This window comes from Amphiura filiformis, chromosome 6 (genome assembly GCF_039555335.1).
Source record: "Amphiura filiformis chromosome 6, Afil_fr2py, whole genome shotgun sequence".
Taxonomy (NCBI): domain Eukaryota; kingdom Metazoa; phylum Echinodermata; class Ophiuroidea; order Amphilepidida; family Amphiuridae; genus Amphiura; species Amphiura filiformis.
In genome coordinates this window covers 1,355,092-1,378,921 of record NC_092633.1, presented here as the reverse complement: position 1 = coordinate 1,378,921, position 23,830 = coordinate 1,355,092, and the positions used below count along the sequence as shown (strand labels likewise).

Genomic DNA, 23,830 nt, shown 5'->3' with positions numbered 1-23,830 from the left:
TAAAAGTATATCTGTGATATTTTACTTGTTCTACACACTCGCTATGAATTGAGCAATGCAGTTTTTGCCAAAGCTCATTACCATTCGTAAGATGCTGTGAACTACCAAATCACAACAGTTTAAGATAATTAATAACCTTAATACGAGCGCTAGGGCAGCTCTCCTGATGCCTGAAAAAGGGTTTTTTAAACTCGTGAGCTGACTCGAAATATAGGCCTATACCAGGACCAAATTGACCAAAAGTTGTAATATGCATCTTCATTTGGCAATTTGGTTGGCTTCAAATTTCATTGTTTTTTCAAAATAAGTAACAAAATCAGTGATAAATGAAAGTTCCTGTTCAAATTGAACTTGTCTTTGGGTGACAGATCAAATGGAAAAATAGCCTGGTCTTCGGGTGACAGAGCATGTGTTCATAAAAAAATATGGGGTCTTTGGGTGACAGCGTTGCTGAAAAATGGGGTCTTAACAGCCATACATACGCGTCAGTGCGCGTCACCTCCAAAGTTGGAGTGCCCCCCTCCCCCGGGATCCGGACAGGCTATTCGAAAAGCCAGGGGATCATCCCGGTACTGTTGACTGTAGGCCTACTTCAAAAATACACTCATCTTCTCTAGGTTCGATAGTAAAAATAAGTACAGCTTGTCTGTACGCAGTGCACTAATAGAATGAGAAGGAGAACTGATCTTGTCAGTTCCATGCACCTTTTGCATGTAAACGAATTTACTTTTGAAAGAGTATCCACTTTTTAAAATATTTATTTCGCCACCCCCTCCGAAGCAGAAATAGTTACAGACGTCTGCGGACCTCGATTAAGGGACTAAATAAAGAAACATTCCGAGGGCACACATTTAAAGTTTTATACTGCGGATCTGGTCTGCCCATCCCTGGTCATTCCCTCCGTTTTTACAATAGCGCCATCACTTGTAATTTTTTTAAAATTTTGTATGGGATATTTGGCAAATGTGATGAAATGGCGCCTCCGCGTGTCACTTGATAATTCCTTTGATATTTTGAAATGTTTGACAACTGGAAAATTCGCAACTTTTCGCCCAGATGACGTCATGCCACAAACAGCAATAAAGAATTACAATAAGGAGCACAAAACAATGAAAAACATAGGAAAATGGACACATAAAAAGTTCAGAACTTTGTAACAAAACATTGTTTGATTGGTCCATAGATCCAAGGGATTGATTTGGTCGGTAATTGTTTTTTAAATGTCATGTAAAGGGCCTGAGAATTGGATTTTTGTCTACTGTTTCATTAAGAAAAACGGTTTTAAAAGTGTAACGAAACTGTAACGAAACTGTTACAAAGGCTTTGAAAGAAACACAAACGATTTTTTTCTGGAATTTAGGCATACTTACCATATGTATCATGCATCGTTGAATATATATAAGCAACAAATTTAGTTCGGGGAATCCCCAACCCCGTCAGCCTGACCTGCCTCATTGTTCATGATGAATAAAAAAAAATTCCCAGGTCAATCATCAGAGTAATAATCATATATACTAGGACTATATCATACGATACGGTATCAGACAGTCAAGTTCAGTTTGAGATAGCACCAGGCGCATCAACATGCTGAAGGAAATACTAACACAATGATTCTGTTGAAAAAAGTATCATTTCGGCTTATAAATTGTGTACAATATATATCGTACGAAATCTCAAATATATTGCAGTAGGCCTATAATAGAAGCAACCTGCAACCAAGGCCATAAAAGGTGAGATATACTTCCACTTGTATTCATTATTACCAAAAACGAAACTGATATAAATAATGGCATTAGCTATCTACATTATGTACTGGATTCGAATACCAGGTATAGGCTATTGAACAAGATATAGCTAGCAATTAACCTGTTATAAATTGCCTTGTGCAGTGTGCATCTTCCATTTTAGCCGAAAAACACGGTTTTGGGCCAAAATAGGGTCTAAAATTACAAATTTTTTCGCGCTTCGCGTGCACTGCCATGTTCATAGAAAATTATTCCAGCTTCAATTGAGCTAAAATAGTCTAAAATTAAATTAAATTTTTTCGCGCGCTCCGCGAGCAAATGTCCCACTGAATCTAAAACTTGGTCACTTGACTACGCATACCTTCCTCACGGTGCTTTTGGGGGCCAACAAATTTTGGCCTGGCCCAGGGCCCCCAAAAGGTAAATCCGGCCCTGGCCTTAGCCAGAGATATGTCAGTCTTCTTCGCTCCAATATCCACTGACATTTCCGTACTAGAACTGAGGATATTGGAAAGAGGTATATGGCATTGATAAGCTACCTGGTATCAGCGGTAGATGTGGTATTCACAAACTAATCAACTACCTGATATCAGCGTTAGGTATGGTATTGATAAACTACCTGATATCAGCAGCAGATATGGCATTGATAAACTACTGGTACCTGCTATCAGCAGTAGAGATGGCATTGATAAATTACCTGATATCAGCAATAGATATGACATTGATAAACAGGAGTAAATATGACATTGATAAACTATCTGTAGATACGGTATTGATAACTACCTGATATCATCAGTAGATTATGGCATTGATAAACTACCTGATATCAGCAATATATATGGCATTGATAAACTACCTGATATCAGCAGCAGATATGGCATTGATAAACTATACCTGATATCAGCAGTAGATATTACATTGATAAACTACCTGCTATCAGCAGTAGAGATGGCATTGATAAACTACCTGATATCAGCTATAGATATGGCATTGATAAACTACCTGATATCAGCAGTAGATATAGCATTGATAAACTATATATATCTGATATCAGCAGTAGATATGACATTGATAAACTACCTGTACCTGCTATCAGCAGTAGAGATTGCATTGATAAGTTACCTGATATCAGCAATAGATATGGCATTGATAAACTACCTGATATCAGCAGCAGATATGGCATTGATAAACTATATCTGATATCAGCAGTAGATATTACATTGATAAACTACCTGCTATCAGCAGTAGAGATGGCATTGATAAATTACCTGATATCAGCAATAGATATGACATTTGTAAACGGTAGTAAATATGACATTGATAAACTATCTGTAGATACGGTATTGATAAACTACCTGATATCAGCAGTAGATATTACATTGATAAACTATACCTGATATCAGCAGTAGATATTACATTGATAAACTATACCTGATATCAGCAGTAGATATTACATTGATAAACTACCTGCTATCAGCAATAGATATGGCATTGATAAACTACCTGCTATCAGCAGTAGAGGTGGCATTGATAAACTACCTGATATCAGCAATAGATATGGCATTGATAAACTACCTGATATCAGCAGTAGATATAGCATTGATAAACTACTTGATATCAGCAGAAGATATAGCATTGATAAACTACCTGATATCCGCAGTAGATATGCCATTGATTAACTGATGATAAACTACTTGATATCAGCAGCAGATATGGCATTGATAAACTATATATCCGATTTCAGCAGTAGATATGGCATTGATACATATGAAAAGGTTCGACTACAAAAACGTTTGTGCCTCAGTATAAAGAACACAGATATTTCCAGCATATTGAGTGAAGTCTCTACGCAGTCTGTGTTCATACTACATGGGTGAGTGCATAGCATCTGTTTGAGATCTAGTGGAAAATAGGCATCTGTGATTGTTTTTTACCAAAACCTCAAGTGTTCCTTCATCTAATCAGAATATTTCTATATTGAACAAAAGCTAACACTTCCCCTAAAAATGTTTTTTTTTTCATTAGGTCAACAGATAACACAATTCAATGTTTATAGCAAGGCGTATGTGGTAACCCCGCACAATTTCTGACCAAAATGTAGGTTTTAAAAGTCAAAACCTCAAGTGTTCCTTACAATATTTTTCAAATTTTATGTCATTAAATGAAAGAGCACACCGCACTTATATTGTCCATATATTATTGCTTCATTTAATGAGCAATGGCCAATTCTCTCTCTTTAAATTGCAAATCTTGTGCAAAAAGTTACTATTTTTTGCCTGTTTTGTCACACGATTGTAAATTCAGTGATCTATGACTTTGCTTAAGAGCACTTACAAATTGATATGAACTACCTGATATCTGCAGTAGGTATGGCATTGATAAACTACCTGATATAAGATATCAGTAATGGATATGGCATTAATAAACTATATCAGCAGTAGATATGGCATTGATAAACTATATCAGCAGTAGATATGGCATTAATAAACTATATCAGCAGTAGATATGGCATTGATAAACTACCTGATATTAGCAATAGATATGGCATTGATAAACTACCTGATATCAGCAGTAGAGATGGCATTGATAAACAACCTGATATCAGCAGTGGATATGGCATTGATAAACTACTTCATATCAGTAATAGATATGGCATCAATAGATTACCTGATATCACACATACCAAGTTTGTAAAAAGCATTGAAAGCAGAATTTATTTCTGCGCATTTTGACACCTCATTTGTTACAATGGTCCCACTATTGATGTCACGGCGTTGTTAATTAAACTATACCTGATTAGCACATACTGCAGTTACTGTCCGTTTTCCTATACACAATACACAGTGCTCTCACCATTGACGCGTGACCCCTACAAATGATGTACGTTGCAAGAATGGGCACTTGCCTAGTTAACATCACTGTGTGAAAAATAACCAGCCAATATGTTAGGTATTCTCCAAACTTCTAGCAAATATATTTCTCTAACATGACCTAAAATTACAGCTAGGTTAGATGTTCAGAAATAGTCGCACTTTTGTAAAATATGAGTGAGGGCAAGGCATAGCTAGCCAACTCCCCGTGTTAATTGAATGGAGATTTGACCGAAAATATTGGTATCGGACTGCTCACTTCTGAAGGATGCCACAAAAAAACGGTACAAGCTACATCTTAACTATTCTCTGGCAATCATCATGATGAGTGTCTTATATAGTATGCCGAAATTGGGTACTGTAGGTGATTGACAAAGGGTCGCACTTTTCTGATAAATAAGTGACAGTGAACATGAAATATCAGCGCCCATAAACCCAAGTTAGTAGCTAGTTAGTGGAGGCCGTCACGGGACTGATTATTGATTATTGAAGTGCCTTATTAATAGATACGCACGATTTAGGGCAAGAAAAACAAACCGGGACACTTTTGGAGACATCATCATCATCATCATCATCATCATCATCATCATCATCATCATCATCGACATCATCATCATCATCACTTTCTACATTTTTTCTAAACAACGTAGGGCCTACCGTTTTAATAAGATTTTTTTCTTGAAATGCATGTAACTATAATTATTGTTTAGAGCGTGATGAAATAAAACATCACGATTTTCATCACAAAACAAATATAATGCATAAGAAATCGTTTGTTTTAGAGCGTGATGATGAAATAAAACATCACGATTTTCATCCCGAAACAAAGTAATACATAAGAAATCAATTTTTCGTGAGTGATGAAATAAAACATCAAAATTGTCATCACGAAACAAAGTAATACATGAGAAATCGTTTGTTTTAAAGCGTGATGAAATAAAACATCACGATTTTCATCACAAAACAAAGTAATAGACCTACAAAAGAAATACATTTTTCGAGAGTGATTAAATAAAACATCACGATTTTCATCACGGAACAAAGTAATACGTAAGACATCGTTTGTTTGATTGCAATCAACCGCGACAGTTCGTCTCACACACATAACAATGCACTGCGATCAAATAGGTTGATGACAACATTTGATTGAATGGACTGCACTGCGCCATGATTACGTGCACCGGTTCAAATCCTTTGTTTGGAGCCAATTAATAATTTCACGTACAGCCTCTATGCAAATTAGAGTTTACACACGCTGCAGCTGGGGTAATCGACCGAAGCTGGTTGCCGTTAGTGATCGAATGTGTGAGCTTATTTGCTTTACTGAATCGATTTTCTGGATTAATTTCCTGTTAACTGGGTTTAATGCCACAAAGGTCGAATCGCCTTTGCCATGGACCATGACTGCATCATGAGTAGATATGACATTGATAAGCTACCAGATATCAGCAGTAAATATGGGATTGATAAACTACCTGATATCAGCATTATGGCATTGATAAACTACCTGATAATCAGCAGTAGATATGGCATTGATAAACTACCTGATATCAGCATTATATATGGCATTGATAAACTAGGGCCTACCTGATAATCAGCAGTAGATATGGCATTGATAAACTACCTGATATCAGCATTATGGCATTGATAAGCTAGGGTACCTGATATCAGCAGTAGATATAGCATTGATAAACTACCTAATATATCGAATGCCAAATTTGTAAAAAGCATCGAAAGCGGAATTTATTTCAGGGTATTTTAACACCTCATTGGTTGCAATGGTCCCACTATTGATATCACGGCATACATGTCAAAGTAACCCAAGTTGCAGCAAAATCCTATTGCCTTGTATTCAGTATCCATGGAAGAAAAGGAGTGTGGCTCTCATTGAATTATCTTAAATTCACTTCTGTCCAGTGGTTTTTTTAAAATTGAAGATGGAGTTTTCCTGTACATCTTTGCCTTGGTCTTTTTGGCATTCACTCCTAGTCCAACTTTCTGTGCACTTACCATGGCGTGCGGGGGGCAAGTGCTGAAAATTCTTGAACAGTCGGGGAATGGAGATCTGGGCCCCACTTTTGAAAACATGCGGACGCCGCTGCCTAACACTAACCCCTAAGCCTAATCTTATCCCAAACTCTAATCCTAACATAAAACGCCCTAAACCATAACTTTAATGGACTGTTCCCTTTGAAAGCTAAATTTATTTATAATAAAATGCACCGTTATAACACATAGACAACAGGTATTTTAAGAATAAATCGCAGTGCTGTATTTTTCTGGAATTAGTTGCATGTAGTTCCGGAATTCAGAATAAGTATTTTCATCAAATATTTTTTGATTTTCCATAGGTTCCTGAGCTGCACCTATAATAATAAAGTCCTACTTATCACCACCAGTGTCACAATGGCATCCGGAGAATTTGCCAAGAGAGACTACATCATAGACAATTCTGCAGTCAAATTACTCGAGATCATTGGCAAAGGTGCATCAATTTATCATGTGTGGTCTGCAGAACTAACTCTGCCATCTGGTAAGACCTGTAAAGTTGCAGCCAAGAAAGTGAGCAGTGTTCACGTGAAAGAAGCCCAACTGATGAAGCAGCTGAAACATAGAAATATAATCACTCTCTTTGGCATTGTCAATGATGCCGAACCAGCCATAATCATGGAACTGGCTGAAAATGGCAATCTGAGACATTATCTCGATGAGTGCCGGACTAAGAATAAGATGAGACTACCGAAGGAGATGGTTTGGAAGTGGGTTTATGAAGCAGGGTGTGGACTCAATCACCTGCACGAGATCGACCACACCCATCGGGACATCAAGTCTCTAAACTACCTCATCATGAAGGATTTTACCATCAAGTTAGGAGATATGGGTCTTGCGACCATGTTGCATGTGACTCGGGGTACAAGCGGCATGAGAGGGACCTGTCGTTGGATGGCACCAGAAGTCATCAAACAACATCTACGCTCTGTCAAGTCCGATGTTTTCTCGTACGGGACTGTCGTGTGGGAAATTTGTACCACGGACATTCCATATTCAGATAAGCTTCGAGATTATCAGGTGATGGATGCTATCTGTAGTGGTCAGAGACCAGTGATACCAGAAGATGTTCCTCAGCAACTGAAGAAGATCATTCATATGTGTTGGGATGATGATCATCATCACAGACCAGACATGGGAGTCGTCTGTAAAATGTTGCACAAGTGTAAGTTTTACTGTTCATTCCATTAACCGCCCATGCTCCTATAAGCGCCCAACCAGTGACTTTACAACAAGTAAACTGTGATATTAATTTTTAACTGCATATGGAAATCTGAATCATGGTCTGAAACATACGACACACTGATGATGATGGATGAATATTTTGGGCCTTTTTTATGTATTGTAAGTCTAAACAGTGTAAAAAATATAAGCACCCACCAAAAATAACTTTGTTAAGCACCCTGGGTGGATAATGGATGGAACAAATACGGCAAATACAGTATAAATCTAGTTCTCTGGGCTTAATATGTTACAATCTGGGTGGTACTAAACTTTTGAAGTGATCAAAATTTTGACAGTTACAGTTCTGTACCAGGAACTTATGAGTCTTTGGCAACACAAAAATACACAATTTGCACTTAGATGAGAGACTAAAGAATATGTTGGTTAAAATAAGGAGAAGTCCTGATGAAATTCTGCCAAATAAAGAGAAATTGAATGCTATATCATTCAGTTAAGGAGTCAGACAGCAACATTTGCACAGTATTTTTTGTGGCACATCAGACATATCGAATTGCATTCTGAATATGAGGAATGTCCTTCTGATATCAAATAATTTTGATTTTTAGAAATTTGCGATATAGTACAACTTTTATGGCAAATTATCAAAATTTGATATTTTTGATGTCTAATGGTCCTTGAATTAAAGTTTACAAATCTAATGATATGTACTTAAATTGTACATGGATCGAATTAAAATTGATCCATGGGTTCCTACAGTCTGAGTGCCGATGACCGGGCCGATGACCGGGCCGATGACACACATTCGATGGGTGTACTTAAATTGTATGTAGCTGGGATGAAAAGCCGACTATCAATTGCAAATTTTGACCTTTTATATTGAAGATATACATTTTTTCCCAAAAGACCTACTTTTTTGGTATTTTGGGGAAAATTTTCATATGGTATTAACTTAATCTTCTTCATATTTTGCAGACATTCAAGAGGAGAAATCTCTGGAAGAGCTGAGCAACCAACTACAGCAAGTCACAATTGATGCTGCAGATGGTAAGGAGTTTGTAATTTGTGTTCATTGATTGGTTTATATTGAAAGAAAGATATTTAAAAAATGCTTTTAAATGCCTGTAATTGGTCATAAGAAATGTATATTTCATTGTGTAAAATAAAATCAATATGAAAATCAATTGACTTTTGGTATCCAAAAGTCCCTTGATTAATATTAAATACATGTAACTGAAACATGTTGGCCAAACTGAGATAAAAGTCTTCAAAGTTTAGAATGGTTTAGGGGTAAAAAATGGATGCCAAACAAAACTTTTACAAACACATTTATAAGCTATAGGCCCTATGACAGGTCTAAAAAGAAATAAATTTGTTTCATTTGGCAAAACAGGAAATTTTTTATTTTAATTCCAAAAAATTAGTGCTGTTGTTTTCTGGAATAGGGAATAGGCACAAAATATTGTATTGTAATATTGAAAAATTTCACAGCACAGGCTAAACTTACATTGTCAGGTTATACTGAAATATTTTGATAAAAAACTTGAAAAGAAATCTATCCTTTTGTCAAATTTTGTAAAAGTTAGTCTTTCTCATAAAATTTTTCCAGGTCATTTAGATTCAATATGCGTGCTTGTGTATTGTTACACATGTATACCCAAGTTTAGTTGCAAGCGTTTTGGTTCAGTGATCATAAAGAAATTTGTTTTTATCTATTCTTGCCAAAATTGTGTTTATATTTAGTAGTAAAATTGTGTTTAAATTTAGTTGTCTGCTAATTCATTTATTTCAATGTAATGCCGTCTATGCCGACATATAATTGTTTTCAAAAATCTTACATAATTTTCCCAATTTTAAAGCCATTATACAATTTCAGGTCAATTTTAATTTGGTTATTTTTTGTCAAAAATTATAAATAATATCAGCAAATAACTGTGTGGTTAGTGGTTCGGTAATGTTATACAAGTGTCCACAAAATATTTTGTTATATTTAATAATATTTTAATTAAAGAAATGGAGCTCAGACAAACTGGCATTATAATAAAGGAGAGAAAAAATCAGAACCGTTCGGATTCGAACCAGCGTGCACTAACGATTACATGTCGTTGGCTCACCACCACACGCCATAACAGCTCATGGCGGATCAGCCGGCGAATTAAACATGTAATGATTTTATTCTCTCGTAAATGTCGCACGGCCAATGATATTTTAACAGTATTTCAAAAATTAACATTTTTAATACTTTTAAATAGCTCAAATCTTGACCAAGACCAAAAAAAAAATGTTTTATTGAAATATTTTTGTGCGGCTCACACAAATAAACAGCTTTTTTGGGTCAAACTTTCATTACAAGACTAATCACTGATTGCACATATTTACCCTACCACATACTTTTCACTTCGTGCGAGCAGTGGAGACATACAATCATTTTGCTGTGAGGACTGAGAGTGCAAAATGAGTGTAATATTTGACAAATTTGCACACAATAGTGATTTGATAGGGGGAGCAGGGTAGTTTGGGAGCTTCTCCTAAATTGGGCGCGTGAAAGTCGATTCCGAGTTTATCGTCCCCTGCCCGCGTCACTTTTTGGAAACCAAAAATACCCGCATCAAATTTTCAAAAATGCCAAAATAATTCATTATTTTCAAAGTATCAGTATTTTCACCAGTTTTAGCAATTGGAAACATATATTTTTGTTTGTAAAACATATAAATACATATTTTGAAAGCAAAACCAGGCTCTTTTCTAACTTTTCTAGTCCCTACCCATATAAAAACATGTTTATAAATCACATGTATGAGTTTGGCTTTAAATCCACATGCATTTTAGGTCAATAATGAAATTTGATGAAATAATGAAAAATGAAAAAGTCACCTCACCAACCTGGAAAAAAAAAGTGATGATAAACTCGGAATTGACTTTCATGGGCCTTATCCATATCATTATTACAGATGAATGACAGACCAATTACCAGGTATATGTTTGATTAAAAGAAATAACATTTATTTATTTATTTCTTGTATCAGATGATGTGTCCATGGAGACTGGGAATGAAGCTATCACTGAATCCAAGACTAGCCATTCACAAGCACCATCTACGCAATCTGTTGGTGGGTATTATTATGATTATGACTAAAAAAATTGCTTTGCATCTGCCTCCCTCCTCATTTTCTGAGATCAGTTCATATATTTAATTTCTCAGTAACTTTCATATTAAATTTAAAGTTTGTAATACTTAAAGTCACATTCAGTGATCCCAGCACAAGTGTATAAAGAAATATAATTGTTTATAAGGCCCTTCGCACTTGATTATTAGTTTCCTGTTGAAGATTTTGAAAAAGGGACGAGGTGACTTTCAATTATTAATTATTAATTATCTTTTATTTTCTTTATTTAGTTTGAACTATTACAAGCAACCTTCAACTCATTTTGACTAGAGCGGGCATTTAATTATTTCACAACAATATTTGATTTTACAAATAAGTGAAGGTGGAGTTGTACTCTTTGTTCATTCATCATTATTGTTGACATTATTAAAGTCAGAAAATGGCAAGTAGAAGTAGTTGAAACTTATTTTAAAAGGGCATTTCGTGATCCACAGCCTCATCCTCAACTTTTCTCAAAAAAAAAAGAGATTTTTATACCACTGGAAACCTCTGGCAACAAAATGTTTATGTACCAAATATTTCTTGCAGATTAATTCGTTTAGCAAAAATGTCGCCAAATTTGAATTTCATTCTGGAATACCAGAACGAAAATACAACAGTGGCCTATGGAGCAGTGTAATACACATAATCATGTAAAATCGGAATCAACTGAAATTTTGGGAATAAGCTTTTTCTACTGATAAATGTCATAAAAGGAGGATGCTAGGATCACAAAATCCTCCTTTAAATTTTAAGTTTTTAATACTTTAGTAATAGGTCATGCTGATAAACAAATGCTAGTAGTCAGCACGAATTACTTGCAAGTGTTTTTGTGGAACTCTAAGGGGTCCTAACCCCTCAATTATGTCTACAGAAGCCAAAAAAACCCATAAGTTTGCTTGCCCTTCACCAAGAAACAGTTAATGGAAACAAAATTTTACAAAACAAAAGAATAACAACTTGCATCAATGAATTAATCAAACAAACAACCATTGTTTAACACTGTATCATAATGTTTTGTGTCCGTTTCAGTTACAGATGATGGCTCTATCACCACCCATATCAGTCCTCTCCTCAAGTCAGTTGAAGGTATGTTTCCTTTACCCAATTATCTTTGTTTCTAGGTGGGAAATGAAGGGAAGGGGAAAATGCCTAAAATGTGGCAATTTTGCTGAAAATCAAGATTTTTTAAATCTGATCTAAACCGGAGGGGTAAATATTCTCATGCTTGCTTGGGATGCTGCTCCCCCTCCCCACCCTGTGAAGTCTCAAAATCAATCAAATTGAACATTATTGTAAATATCTCAATGTATTCTTGTGGTTTCACTACATTTAATGTGTCACAAATTTGGCAACTGCATAAGGGCTTTTCTACACAGATCTACTGTAGATGTAAGCATCATACTACTTCATCAATGCACAGATCTACAGTAGATGTAAGCAATGCGCTACTTCATCAATCCACAGATCTACAGTAGACGTAAGCAATACTATTTCATCAATACACAGATCTACAGTAGACGTAAGCAATGTACAACTTCATCAAAACACAGATCTACAGTAGATGTAAGCAATGCACTACTTCATCAATACACAGATCTACAGTAGACGTAAGCAATGCACTACTTCATCAATACACATATCTACAGTAGACGTACGCAATGTACCACTTCATCAATACACATATCTACAGTAGACGTAAGCAATGCACTACTTCATCAATACACAGATCTACAGTAGACATATGCAATGTACCACTTCATCAATACACATATCTACAGTAGACGTAAGCAATGCACTACTTCATCAATACACAGATCTACAGTAGACATATGCAATGTACCACTTCATCAATACACATATCTACAGTAGACGTAAGCAATGCACTACTTCATCAATACACAGATCTACAGTAGACGTAAGCAATGTACAACTTCATCAAAACACAGATCTACAGTAGATGTAAGCAATGCACTACTTCATCAATACACAGATCTACAGTAGACGTAAGCAATGCACTACTTCATCAATACACATATCTACAGTAGACGTACGCAATGTACCACTTCATCAATACACATATCTACAGTAGACGTAAGCAATGCACTACTTCATCAATACACAGATCTACAGTAGACATATGCAATGTACCACTTCATCAATACACATATCTACAGTAGACGTAAGCAATGCACTACTTCATCAATACACAGATCTACAGTAGACGTAAGCAATACTACTTCATCAATACACAGATCTACAGTAGACGTAAGCAATACTATTTCATCAATACATATATCTACAGTAGATGTAAGCAATGTACTACTTCATCAATACACAGATCTACTGTAGATGTCAGCAATAGACTGCTTCATGATCATCAATACACAGATCTACAGTAGATGTAAGCAATGTACTACTTCATCAATACACAGATCTACTGTAGATGTAAGCAATTGACCGCTTCATCAACACACATATCTACAGTAGACGTACGCAATGTACTATTTCATCAACACAGATCTACAGTAGATGTAAGCAATGTACTACTTCATCAATACACCGATCTACAGTAGATGTAAGTAGTGTAATACTTCATCAACACATATCTAAAGTAGATGTAAGCAATGTACTACTTCATCAATACACAGATCTACAGTAGATGTAAGCAGTGTACCACTTCATCAATACACAGATCTACAGTAGACGTAAGCAATACTACTTCATCAATACACAGATCTACAGTAGACGTAAGCAATACTATTTCATCAATACACAGATCTACAGTAGATGTAAGCAATGTACTACTTCATCAAAACACAGATCTACAGTAGATGTAAGCAATGCACTACTTCATCAATACACAGATCTACAGTAGACGTAAGCAATACTATTTCATCAATACACAGATCTACAGTAGACATATGCAATGTACCACTTCATCAATACACAGATCTACAGTAGATGTAAGCAATGCACTACTTCATCAATACACAGATCTACAGTAGACATATGCAATGTTCCACTTCATCAATACACATATCTACAGTTGACGTAAGCAATGCACTACTTCATTAATACACAAATCTACAGTAGACGTAAGCAATACTACTTCATCAATACACAGATCTACAGTAGACGTAAGCAATACTATTTCATCAATACATATCTACAGTAGATGTAAGCAATGTACTACTTCATCAATACACAGATCTACAGAAGATGTAAAGCAATGCACTACTTCATCAATACACATATCTACAGTAGATGTATGCAATGTACTACTTCATCAATGTACATATCTACAGTAGACATATGCAATGTACCACTTCATCAATACACATATCTACAGTAGACGTAAGCAATGCACTACTTCATCAATACACAGATCTACAGTAGATGTAAGCAATACTACTTCATCAATACACAGATCTGCAGTAGACGTAAGTAATACTATTTCATCAATACATATATCTACAGTAGATGTAAGCAATGTACTACTTCATCAATACACAGATCTACTGTAGATGTCAGCAATAGACTGCTTCATGATCATCAATACACAGATCTACAGTAGATGTAAGCAATGTACTACTTCATCGATACACAGATCTACTGTAGATGTAAGCAATTGACTGCTTCATCGATACACAGACCTACAATAGACATAAGCAATACTATTTCATCAATACATATATCTACAGATGTAAGCAATGTACTACTTCATCAATACACAGATCTACAGTAGACGTAAGCAATACTACTTCATCAATACACAGATCTACAGTAGACGTAAGTAATACTATTTCATCAATACACAGATCTACAGTAGATGTAAGCAATGTACTACTTCATCAATACACAGATCTACAGTAGACGTAAGTAATACTATTTCATCAATACATATATCTACAGTAGATGTAAGCAATGTACTACTTCATCAATACACAGATCTACTGTAGATGTAAGCAATCGACTGCTTCATCAACACACATATCTACAGTAGACGTACGCAATGTACTATTTCATCAACACAGATCTACAGTAGATGTAAGCAATGTACTACTTCATCAATACACCGATCTACAGTAGATGTAAGTAGTGTACTACTTCATCAACACATATCTAAAGTAGATGTAAGCAATGTACTACTTCATCAATATACAGATCTACAGTAGATGTAAGCAATGCACTACTTCATCAATACACAGATCTACAGTAGACGTAAGCAATACTACTTCATAAACACATATCTACAGTAGATGTAAGCAATGTACTACTTCATCAATACACAGATCTACAGTAGTCTTAATTAGCAATGCAGTTCTTCATCAATACACAGTACAGATAGACGTAGGCAACTTAGCATGAACTTAGGCACACTGTACAAGCACAAAACAAACAAAGCCATCACCCGACATTTTCCCAATGTTATAAACTGAAATGGTTAAATATTTTTTCCTCTATTCACATTTCCAGGAATGCCCTCTGTGAATCTATCTGCAAGGAATGAACTACCGTCAACCGAGTTTGGTAAGATTACATACTTGCTCAAAAATGATTTGCTACCTTTTTTGTCTTCTCCACATCAGGAAAGTCAAATTATTAAACAGCTAGCTTTTACTATATTTATAAATATGTATTTATAATTCGCTTACAATAATATCATAAAGTTGAAGAAAAAAATTGCTAAGCAATATGCATGTGTCATTTACCTTTGCATGAACTAGTTTTAACTATTCTTGAGTCAAAAGGCAGTGGCATAGCCAGGGGTTGTGGCACCCAGGGCTAAGGATACATAATGGAGCCCCCACTCAAGAAAGAATGGGGGGGGGGGCACAAAAATTTGCACAAATGGGCCCATCACTAATTAAGTTTGGTTATACTGAAATTGAATATCAATCTTAAATTGATCTTTCAAATGACTATTTGTGCTGAAATTTTGATTTTCATCGCTTGGAGGGGGCGCAGAATCAATGCTGAATTGGTCATTTTGGCACCCCCTAAGGTGGTGCCCAGGGCATGTATCCCTCATGAGGTGGGTACCCCCCTTGGCATTGGCAAATTAAAAGAAAAAGGGTGTGGGGAGGGGTAAAACTGCTAAAACTTTTTTTCCCTGAAAGAGTGAACCCACTCTCAAGGGAGGGATAATCATTCCTAAGAGAGTGGAACCTGAAAGAGAGGATACTACTCTTTCAAGGTATGATATAAGGGCATTACTCGTAAAAGAGTTATTTCCTTATATCATACCTTGAAAGAGTGGTTTTCACTCTTTTACATTAAGAAGAGTATAATAATGCAAGGAAGGAAAGTGCATAATTTCTGTGCTGGATCCACCCTTGCATGTATGTGCCAAGCTGTCACCCCTCCATCAGACAGTGATAGGGTCACTGTCAGACTGCATTAAATTAACATTTCCATTAACCCTAACCCAACTAGGTCTCACTAAAGCTCACTATTAAAACCGCTCTGCGTGCATGCATTCCACATGACTTGATGACGCAATCAGCCCAAGTCATATATACCCAGGGAATCGTTGGCCTGTGTGGCTACATGCTGGGGATCTTCTGCATGGCATGCGAGGGGTCCCAGGCTCGAATCCCGGGGGTGCCAAGTGACTTTTCTCTTCATCTTCCCTCCTTTTTCGTTTCTTCTTTCCCTTCCGATGGCAAAAAAACCAAGGGTAGGGTTAGGGTTAACATTGTTCAAATTAAAATTTTTATAATGTGAATTTTTATGATGTATACTATCCCAAACTTTTCCTTCTCCCATTCACAAGTAAAAAGAAGAACTATAATCATGAATAGTTGAAAACACTTTTTTGTTGTAGTTTCTCCAGATCCCAGTATGCAAAGTACTGATTCAGTGGTAGCAATGTACAAGTGGTGTGCTGTACCTCGAGGAGTGTGTCTGATCATCAACAACATGGATTTCACTCAAGCCAGAGACAATGGACACAAACTGCTTCATGACAGGAAAGGATCAGAAGTTGATAGCAGTAAGTTGAAAACACAGGGGGGGGGGGCTGAAGTCATCCTGGGGGTGGGTTATTAGCGGAGCATCGTTTTAATTATGCAGCATCCTAAAATCAAAAGTATTAAGAGTCATGCACAAGCAAGAAATTATAACCTTTTTGACAAAAGAATGTAAATCAGCTATACCCATATGTGATGCGATCAAGCAAAATCAGTCGGAACAAGGAAATATTACCTTCTGTTTCCTCTTGTTTTGGAAACTATTTAATTGCTCATATCTTTGAAACTGGTTGTTCAATTTCAATGGGGTTTTCTGCATAATCTGACACTATCCTATAAGAAACTAAAAATTTAATATTTTCGAGTTCCGACTGATTTTGCTTGATCGCATCACATATGTGTACCAACCATTGGCAACATTGCCAATAAACTCCTCCCTACAAATTTCTCACTTATTCCATGCCACTGGAAGAGCTACCCTCCTACCATTGATTTGCCATAAATCATGCAAGACTGTCACAATTTGCCATTAAAACATGTCAGGACTTCACAATTGCATGTGTCTTAGATTTGTGTACTTGTGATTTCAGAGAATCTTCATCAATTGTTCACCAAGTTCAAATTTGATGTGAGAGTTATGTGCGATATGACAGCAACCAACATGAGGGATCAGTTCATGGAGATCGGTTCCAGCGATCATTCTTCAGTCAACGCTTTCATCTGCTGCATTCTCACTCACGGCAAAGCCGGCAAAGTTGCGGGTTGCGATGGAAACTACATCCCTATCTTCGAGATCTTCAATCACTTCACCAAGGATAAATGTCCTTCGCTATCAGAGAAACCCAAGTTGTTCTTCATTCAAGCATGTCAAGCTGCCGACTCTTCTCCAGAAAATGTAGTTCCAACTGATGCAGCTACGCCACCAACTTCTCCCGTTGGCATCGGAGCGAGGCTAGATCATATCATCCCCAATGAGAGGGATTTCCTGGTGAGCTTCGCAACTGTCCCTGGTCACGTGTCGTATCGGAATACTGAGAAAGGATCTTGGTTCATCAATGCCTTAGTTGATAGAATGAAGAAGCTGCATGAACGTGAAGACCTGATGAGTATCCTGACTGCTGTTAATGATAAAGTGAGCAGAATGGCCTCGCCTGTAGCAGGGAAGATCTTGGGCCAAGTGGCATTCCCTGCTCACACTCTCTGCAGAAAGGTGTACTTTACTAAGTGGGAAACATTGTCTGAAAGTAAGTGAGAGTCTTTGTTTTATATTTTATAGAGGAAAGGAAAAGGAAACCCACAATAAAAACTACAATATAAATAGTTGATGATACTTTACTTAGTACTTGGAAGTTAATAAAATGATTCTAACCGCTATCAATTATGATGTTGAAATGCTTGACTTCCATCAGTAAGTTCAAACTGCAAATGATAAAATGTCACAAAAATATGAAACTTCAAATTAAACATGAAGACACAATCAACTTTTGGGCTATTCCAGCCTTGAAATCTGTTATACACCCATTAAAATGCTGATTATTCCAGATCGAACCCAAGCTTCGTGTAATGTGGGCAAAAAAGGCGGAAAGTTATCTGTGCAGTTATCTCCAGAGAACGAAATAAGCCTCACTATACCTGAAGATGCCCTACCAGATGGTATAGAAGATGTGAGCATCACCATGTCCTTGTATCAGGAGTACGAGGACTACCCTGATATCGATGCTAATCATCTGATGATCACACCAATCGTGTCATGTCGACCTGAAGGCATTGAATTCAAGCAGCCGGCAATTCTCACCTTCCCTCATTCTGTTCCGCGCTTCAGAGATGGCAATTTCGAACCCAACGATGGCGAGAATGTTCACCTTTGGTTTCAGGCCCGTAAAGGTTGGTATAATTTGTGGGTGTTTATTCGCTATCGTAGTCCGACGTCATTTCCTGCCGAGGTCACAACTATTTCCGTAGTGATGGATCAAGCGGTTGCATGACGACGCTATCTACGCTGTACACGTCGATGTTCTGATGTTTGAAAATCAAGTTTTAGCCATTTCTTATGGGTTTCACTGCCTAGTAAGCTTTTGCAAGATGTTTTCCTTCTGAAATCATGAGGTTTCAGGTCTTAAATATGACTGGTAATTTAACAATTTGATATATAAATTCCATACATTGATATCGCCATTGCGGTTCTTACGAAAGCGTGATCCAGTCGCTATGGTAACGCCCCCGGGTCACCAATATGACGTCATGATACGATAGCGAATTCAGCGCAGAACTTCTTGATACCAGCATGTATTGTGGTAGCTTTGAAAAAAATTGTTAATAGGATGGCAGTATTTTCCTAGTACTCATGGAGAAAAAACTAACAAACAAAAACAGAGCTAAGGTCACATAAAGTGGGTTTTTTTATGCCTGCATTATATTTTTTAAGAACATATTTTGGTTTTAAAGCGCCAGAAATTCATTATGGTATAAAAAGTTAATTATTAAGTCATATGAATCACTTGAAAGATATTTTGATATTATACCTTTCAGAACCATACAAAAAGAAGTATTCCATCTAAAAAAAAATCAAATTCTATGTAATTTATTCATTTCACAATCATAAATTCTCCATTTTATCTTCTGTCTAACAGAGAGGTGGCAAAAACTTCCTTCTCAAAAGCCACAAAGTGGAAGTCAACCATTTTGGCTCCGGGAGATTACCAAAGAAAACGTTGTTCTTGATGTGAAGCATTTTTGCAACTTTGCCTTATCTGCCGGTGAGCCAGCCGATATGACAATACTAATGTACATGCAACCAAGCATCATAGATGATAATGTGAACACTGTCTACGTGTCAGTATATGCTGTGCAAGAAAACCAGGCTGATGTAAGTCTTCATTTTCCATACATAAAACAAAAATATGCACTTTATATATAATTTATACCTAGTTGACATCAAAATCAGATCATCTTTTCCATGACTCCAATCCTTGGCTCATACAATCATGCAAACAAGTCATCAAATTTTTGCCAAATTTAGGAACTTCATGTTAAAGAGGGTTTGTGTTAACGGGTTGGGTACAAACAAAATAACTATGGTAGGCCTAGACTAATTCCAATCAGCCGTCTACACTTCGCATGTACTGTGTATGCTTCGTAGTGACGACTGATTATCTTACAGCCAATATCATGACGGACTTCTGAAAACTATTCAATGCGATTTCAGTTGTGCGCCAGTAAGGCGACTGACTAGCGGCGCCAGCATCACGCGTCAGCTGTACCGCGCCCGCTGTGACAAGATCGCGCTCTGAACTTCTAAAAACAACAAACTCGGTCAAAAGGTCAATTTGGACACAACTACAAGATGCTCTATGCCACAGGAATCCTGTTGCAAAATCCGTCACTTTTTTTCCACATAGTTTTCTCAGTCGTCAATCCAGACGGTTGACGACTGAGGGCAGCAGTCTATGGTAGGCCTACATTTGAAAAAAAAAAAGAAGTCATCAGCCTATCTCTGATAACTGTAAATAAACTTTTCTCCATAGGTGCTGAAGCAGAAATTGAACCCAATATCTGTCATGTGTGCAATGGACGGTAAATTCACAGTGCTACCAAACGGAGAAAAGCTAGATATCACTCTTAAAGAGATCAAGCCATGTCCAGGATGGGAGCCAGCTGACTCAATATATGGGGTGAGTAGTTGCAATATGACCAGTAGGCCTATATCGTAGTTTGTCTGTGCTTTGTTGTTGCAATAAAATCAATGTTTTCTGAAGCGTAAAACGTTGAGAAGAATCGGGGTGGGGTGGGGTCACAGCTGAGAAACAAAAATGCACATAATGATGGTGGCATATCTGGTCGATAACCCATATTCTGGCTTATCCTACAACTCCAAATCAGTGGCCCGGGTCAGTGGCAGATCCAGAGGAGTTGTAAGCCTTCAGCAAAGCTGGAAAAATCAGATTTTTAGCTTCTCAAGATAAGCCCTAGTAATTATACCATTTTTCAAATCCTAGCTCCTCCTAAGGCTCCTATGAAAAAATGAGATACCCATTTGAGATTGGCAAATATAACTGGTCAATCGAAAGAAACTAATAAGAAAATATGAGCTACTTTTATTATCATAAACTTTTGTCTTCAACCTTGCGAGTCGATCTAATAATGAATGTAAATTCAAACAAAGTAATCCCATTTTTCACGCTAGAACATATCGTACAAGAAACTTCAACGAGGCAATGATGGATCTCGATGCGAATTTATCTTTGAGAGGAATTCTGCTCAGAATCCAAAACCATCAGAGGAAGATATGAAGTACACCAGAAAGGAAACAAGGAAGATGAGATTGAACATTGGTACTTTGATAAGGAGAGGTGTGTTCCCAATCCCAATATTCAGCCGATGCCACTGTTGGTAATGCCATATGGTAAGCAATTTCACCTTTTTTTTTTTTTTTTATCTTTCTACACTAAAAGGGCCTGCACTAAAAGGGACTTACAGGGATCCTTTAAGGAAATTACTTTTCTGAAGTTGCTTAAAATGGTTGGATAAATCAGGAAAATATGTTTAAACCACTTTCTTTATCAGAAATGTTGACAAATCGACTGTTCAGTGCCAGAAGTGGGCAGGCACAATAGCTACACAAACTAGTACAGACTCTGCCATAAACAGGGATGCAAACATTGGTGAAAGGAACTAAGCTAAGAACTGTAATTAAATGACTTTGTTGAAATTCTGCAGTACTTGGCTTATCTTGGATCTTGGATGCCTCCAAATACTCCCTGCAGAAGTCTTAACTGGAGGTGTGATTCCCGGGGTGTGATTGAGAGGTCTTATTTTTGGAGTCGGGGTCCTACGTTGCTACATTCAGCTAGGGCAGACTTGAAAGCTGAATTTGTTTGATGAGTAATGGTGGATGCAGGCAAGTTGTTCCACTCTCTGGTTGTCTGTGGGAAAAATGAGTTGATGACAGCATCGGTGTTGGTCTGGTAAATTTGGTATTGGTTGTCATGTCCTCTTCTGGTCTGTTCTGTCTTTGGGGCGATGTATTTGGTGTAGTCAATGTCCATGATGCCATTCAGGATCTTATGAAAGCAGGAGATTCTGTTTCTTCTGCAACGTTCTTGCAGTGGCAGCCAGTCTAAAGATTTTTTCAATGTGGTGACACTTGTGTCTCTCCCATAAGTACTGGTAACGAATCTAGCTGCAGCATTCTGGACTTTCTCAAGATCAGTAATGTTTTTGACGGTGTAAGGATCTCACGCTGCAGATGCAGAGTCCAAGTGTGGGCGGACAAGAGAAGTGTAGAGTTTTTCTTTGGTAGTAGTTAGTGGAAGTTCCTTCTAAGAAAGTTTAATACTCCGAAGGCTTTGTCTTTGGCATTGTTGACTTGGGCGTTCCTTCTCAAGTCATTTTGGATGAAAATACCCAGATATTTGCTATTATTTGTCTCTTCTAGCTTGACTCCCATCATGTTGTAGGAAGTTTTGCCTGGATTCCTCTTCCTGGTGATGCGCATGGTGGTGAATTTCGACGGTTGAACCTCATGCCCCATGTTTCGCCCAGACCACCATGGTGTTAAGATCAGACTGAAGTTTTTCGTCTTGGGGGGACTTGTTGGTGTTGACAATCGTCCGCGAAGAGTCTGGTGGTGCTGGTCACTCCACAATGAATGTTGTTTATGTGAAGGAGGAAAAGGTGGGGACCAAGGACTGTCCCTTGTGGTGCTCCACTAAGAACTGGAACCAAATCTGAAAAATGTCCATTTACCACAAGTCTCTGGTGTCTTTTTGTAAGAAACGACCCAATCCACTGCTTCATAGTACCCCGGATGCCATAGTGGTCCAGTTTAATAAGAAGACGACGGTGTGGCATCACGTTGAAAGCTTTTGAGAAATCTAAAATGACTATGTCTGTAATGTGTCCATCGTCCAAGTTCTTCGTCAAGTCGTGGCAGGTCAGAATAAGTTGTGCAGTTATACAGTTGACATTGTGCAGTTATGCAGTTGATTAGTTATGCAGTTGACATTGCAAGAACCATGCATTTACGCTGATTGTTAGGCTTTTTTGCTGTTTATAACAATGGCCTGGAATCATACACAGAATCAAAATGGTATTGGGCAGTGGGTACCAGTAATGACACATGACTTTCTTTTGTCTCAACATATAGATCATGCATCAAAAGCAGCGGCCAATGTTTCACCTGTAGTAGTTACATCTCCACAGCCAATAGAACCAATCAACATAGACGACCTTCTGCCACACACGAAGGATACCAAAGGTAAAGGTGTGGCATAATCTAGAACAGTTTAAAACTTACGAGCAATAGTAAAATTTCACTTACGAGTGGAATTTTCGTGGCTCATCCGAGCTCACTTCTTCAGCACTGAGTTGGCGTAGTACTGGGAGATGTACCGCTACTCGGGACACGTGATCTGGGCAATGAACCCAAACCACTTGACTCGAGTAGCCTCTGGTAGAGGGTGTACGTGGCGCCCCTGGTCTTTATTGAGGTCTGGTTCAGAGGCTGCGATGTACACCGCTTCTGTAACCCCTCTCTGAAACCACCTGGAATCGCTGTCCAACACCTTGACCTCACCAGGGTCAAAGGAGTGTCTAGCAGCTTTCATATGTCCTCCAACAGACGAGGGCTCTCTTTTAAAGGTGTGGCCTTTTATCAGTTGAAATCCATACACGCCTTATGGAAGACATGACCTTAATCTTCCATACGGGGAGTGTGAATTTTAAATGAGGTTACCTGATTTGGCAACTCGATTTGAAATCTGCACCCCATGTCTCCCATATCTGAGGTGTATATGGATTTCAACTGGAATAGCACAAATTATGTATGATTCGTCTGTGTCTGAAATGATAGAATTGGAACAAAG

At 37.5% G+C, this 23,830-nt stretch overlaps 1 protein-coding gene across 1 annotated transcript; it reads left to right on the top strand.

Annotated features, from left to right (window-relative positions):
* The first annotated feature begins 1,548 nt into the window (after positions 1–1,548).
* On the top strand, positions 1,549–23,224 carry LOC140154801 (uncharacterized). The gene is made up of 13 exons (XM_072177381.1): positions 1,549–1,730; positions 6,967–7,829; positions 8,822–8,893; positions 10,873–10,956; positions 12,025–12,081; positions 15,472–15,525; positions 16,823–16,990; positions 17,558–18,211; positions 18,510–18,851; positions 19,598–19,833; positions 20,492–20,638; positions 21,151–21,369; positions 23,113–23,224. Exons 2-12 carry the CDS (start codon positions 7,022–7,024, stop codon positions 21,358–21,360), a joined length of 2,832 nt encoding a protein of 943 aa, XP_072033482.1. The 5' UTR covers positions 1,549–1,730; positions 6,967–7,021; the 3' UTR covers positions 21,361–21,369; positions 23,113–23,224.
* The last annotated feature ends 606 nt before the right edge of the window (positions 23,225–23,830 follow it).

Excerpts from the sequence above, each read along its gene's own strand:
- LOC140154801 (XM_072177381.1), top strand. The coding sequence starts at position 7,022 with ATGGCATCCGGAGAATTTGCCAAGAGAGACTACATCATAGACAATTCT. Across the intron at positions 10,957-12,024 it reads ACCATCTACGCAATCTGTTG|TTACAGATGATGGCTCTATC; the intron begins GTGGGTATTATT and ends TGTCCGTTTCAG. Across the intron at positions 19,834-20,491 it reads TGCAAGAAAACCAGGCTGAT|GTGCTGAAGCAGAAATTGAA; the intron begins GTAAGTCTTCAT and ends TTTTCTCCATAG.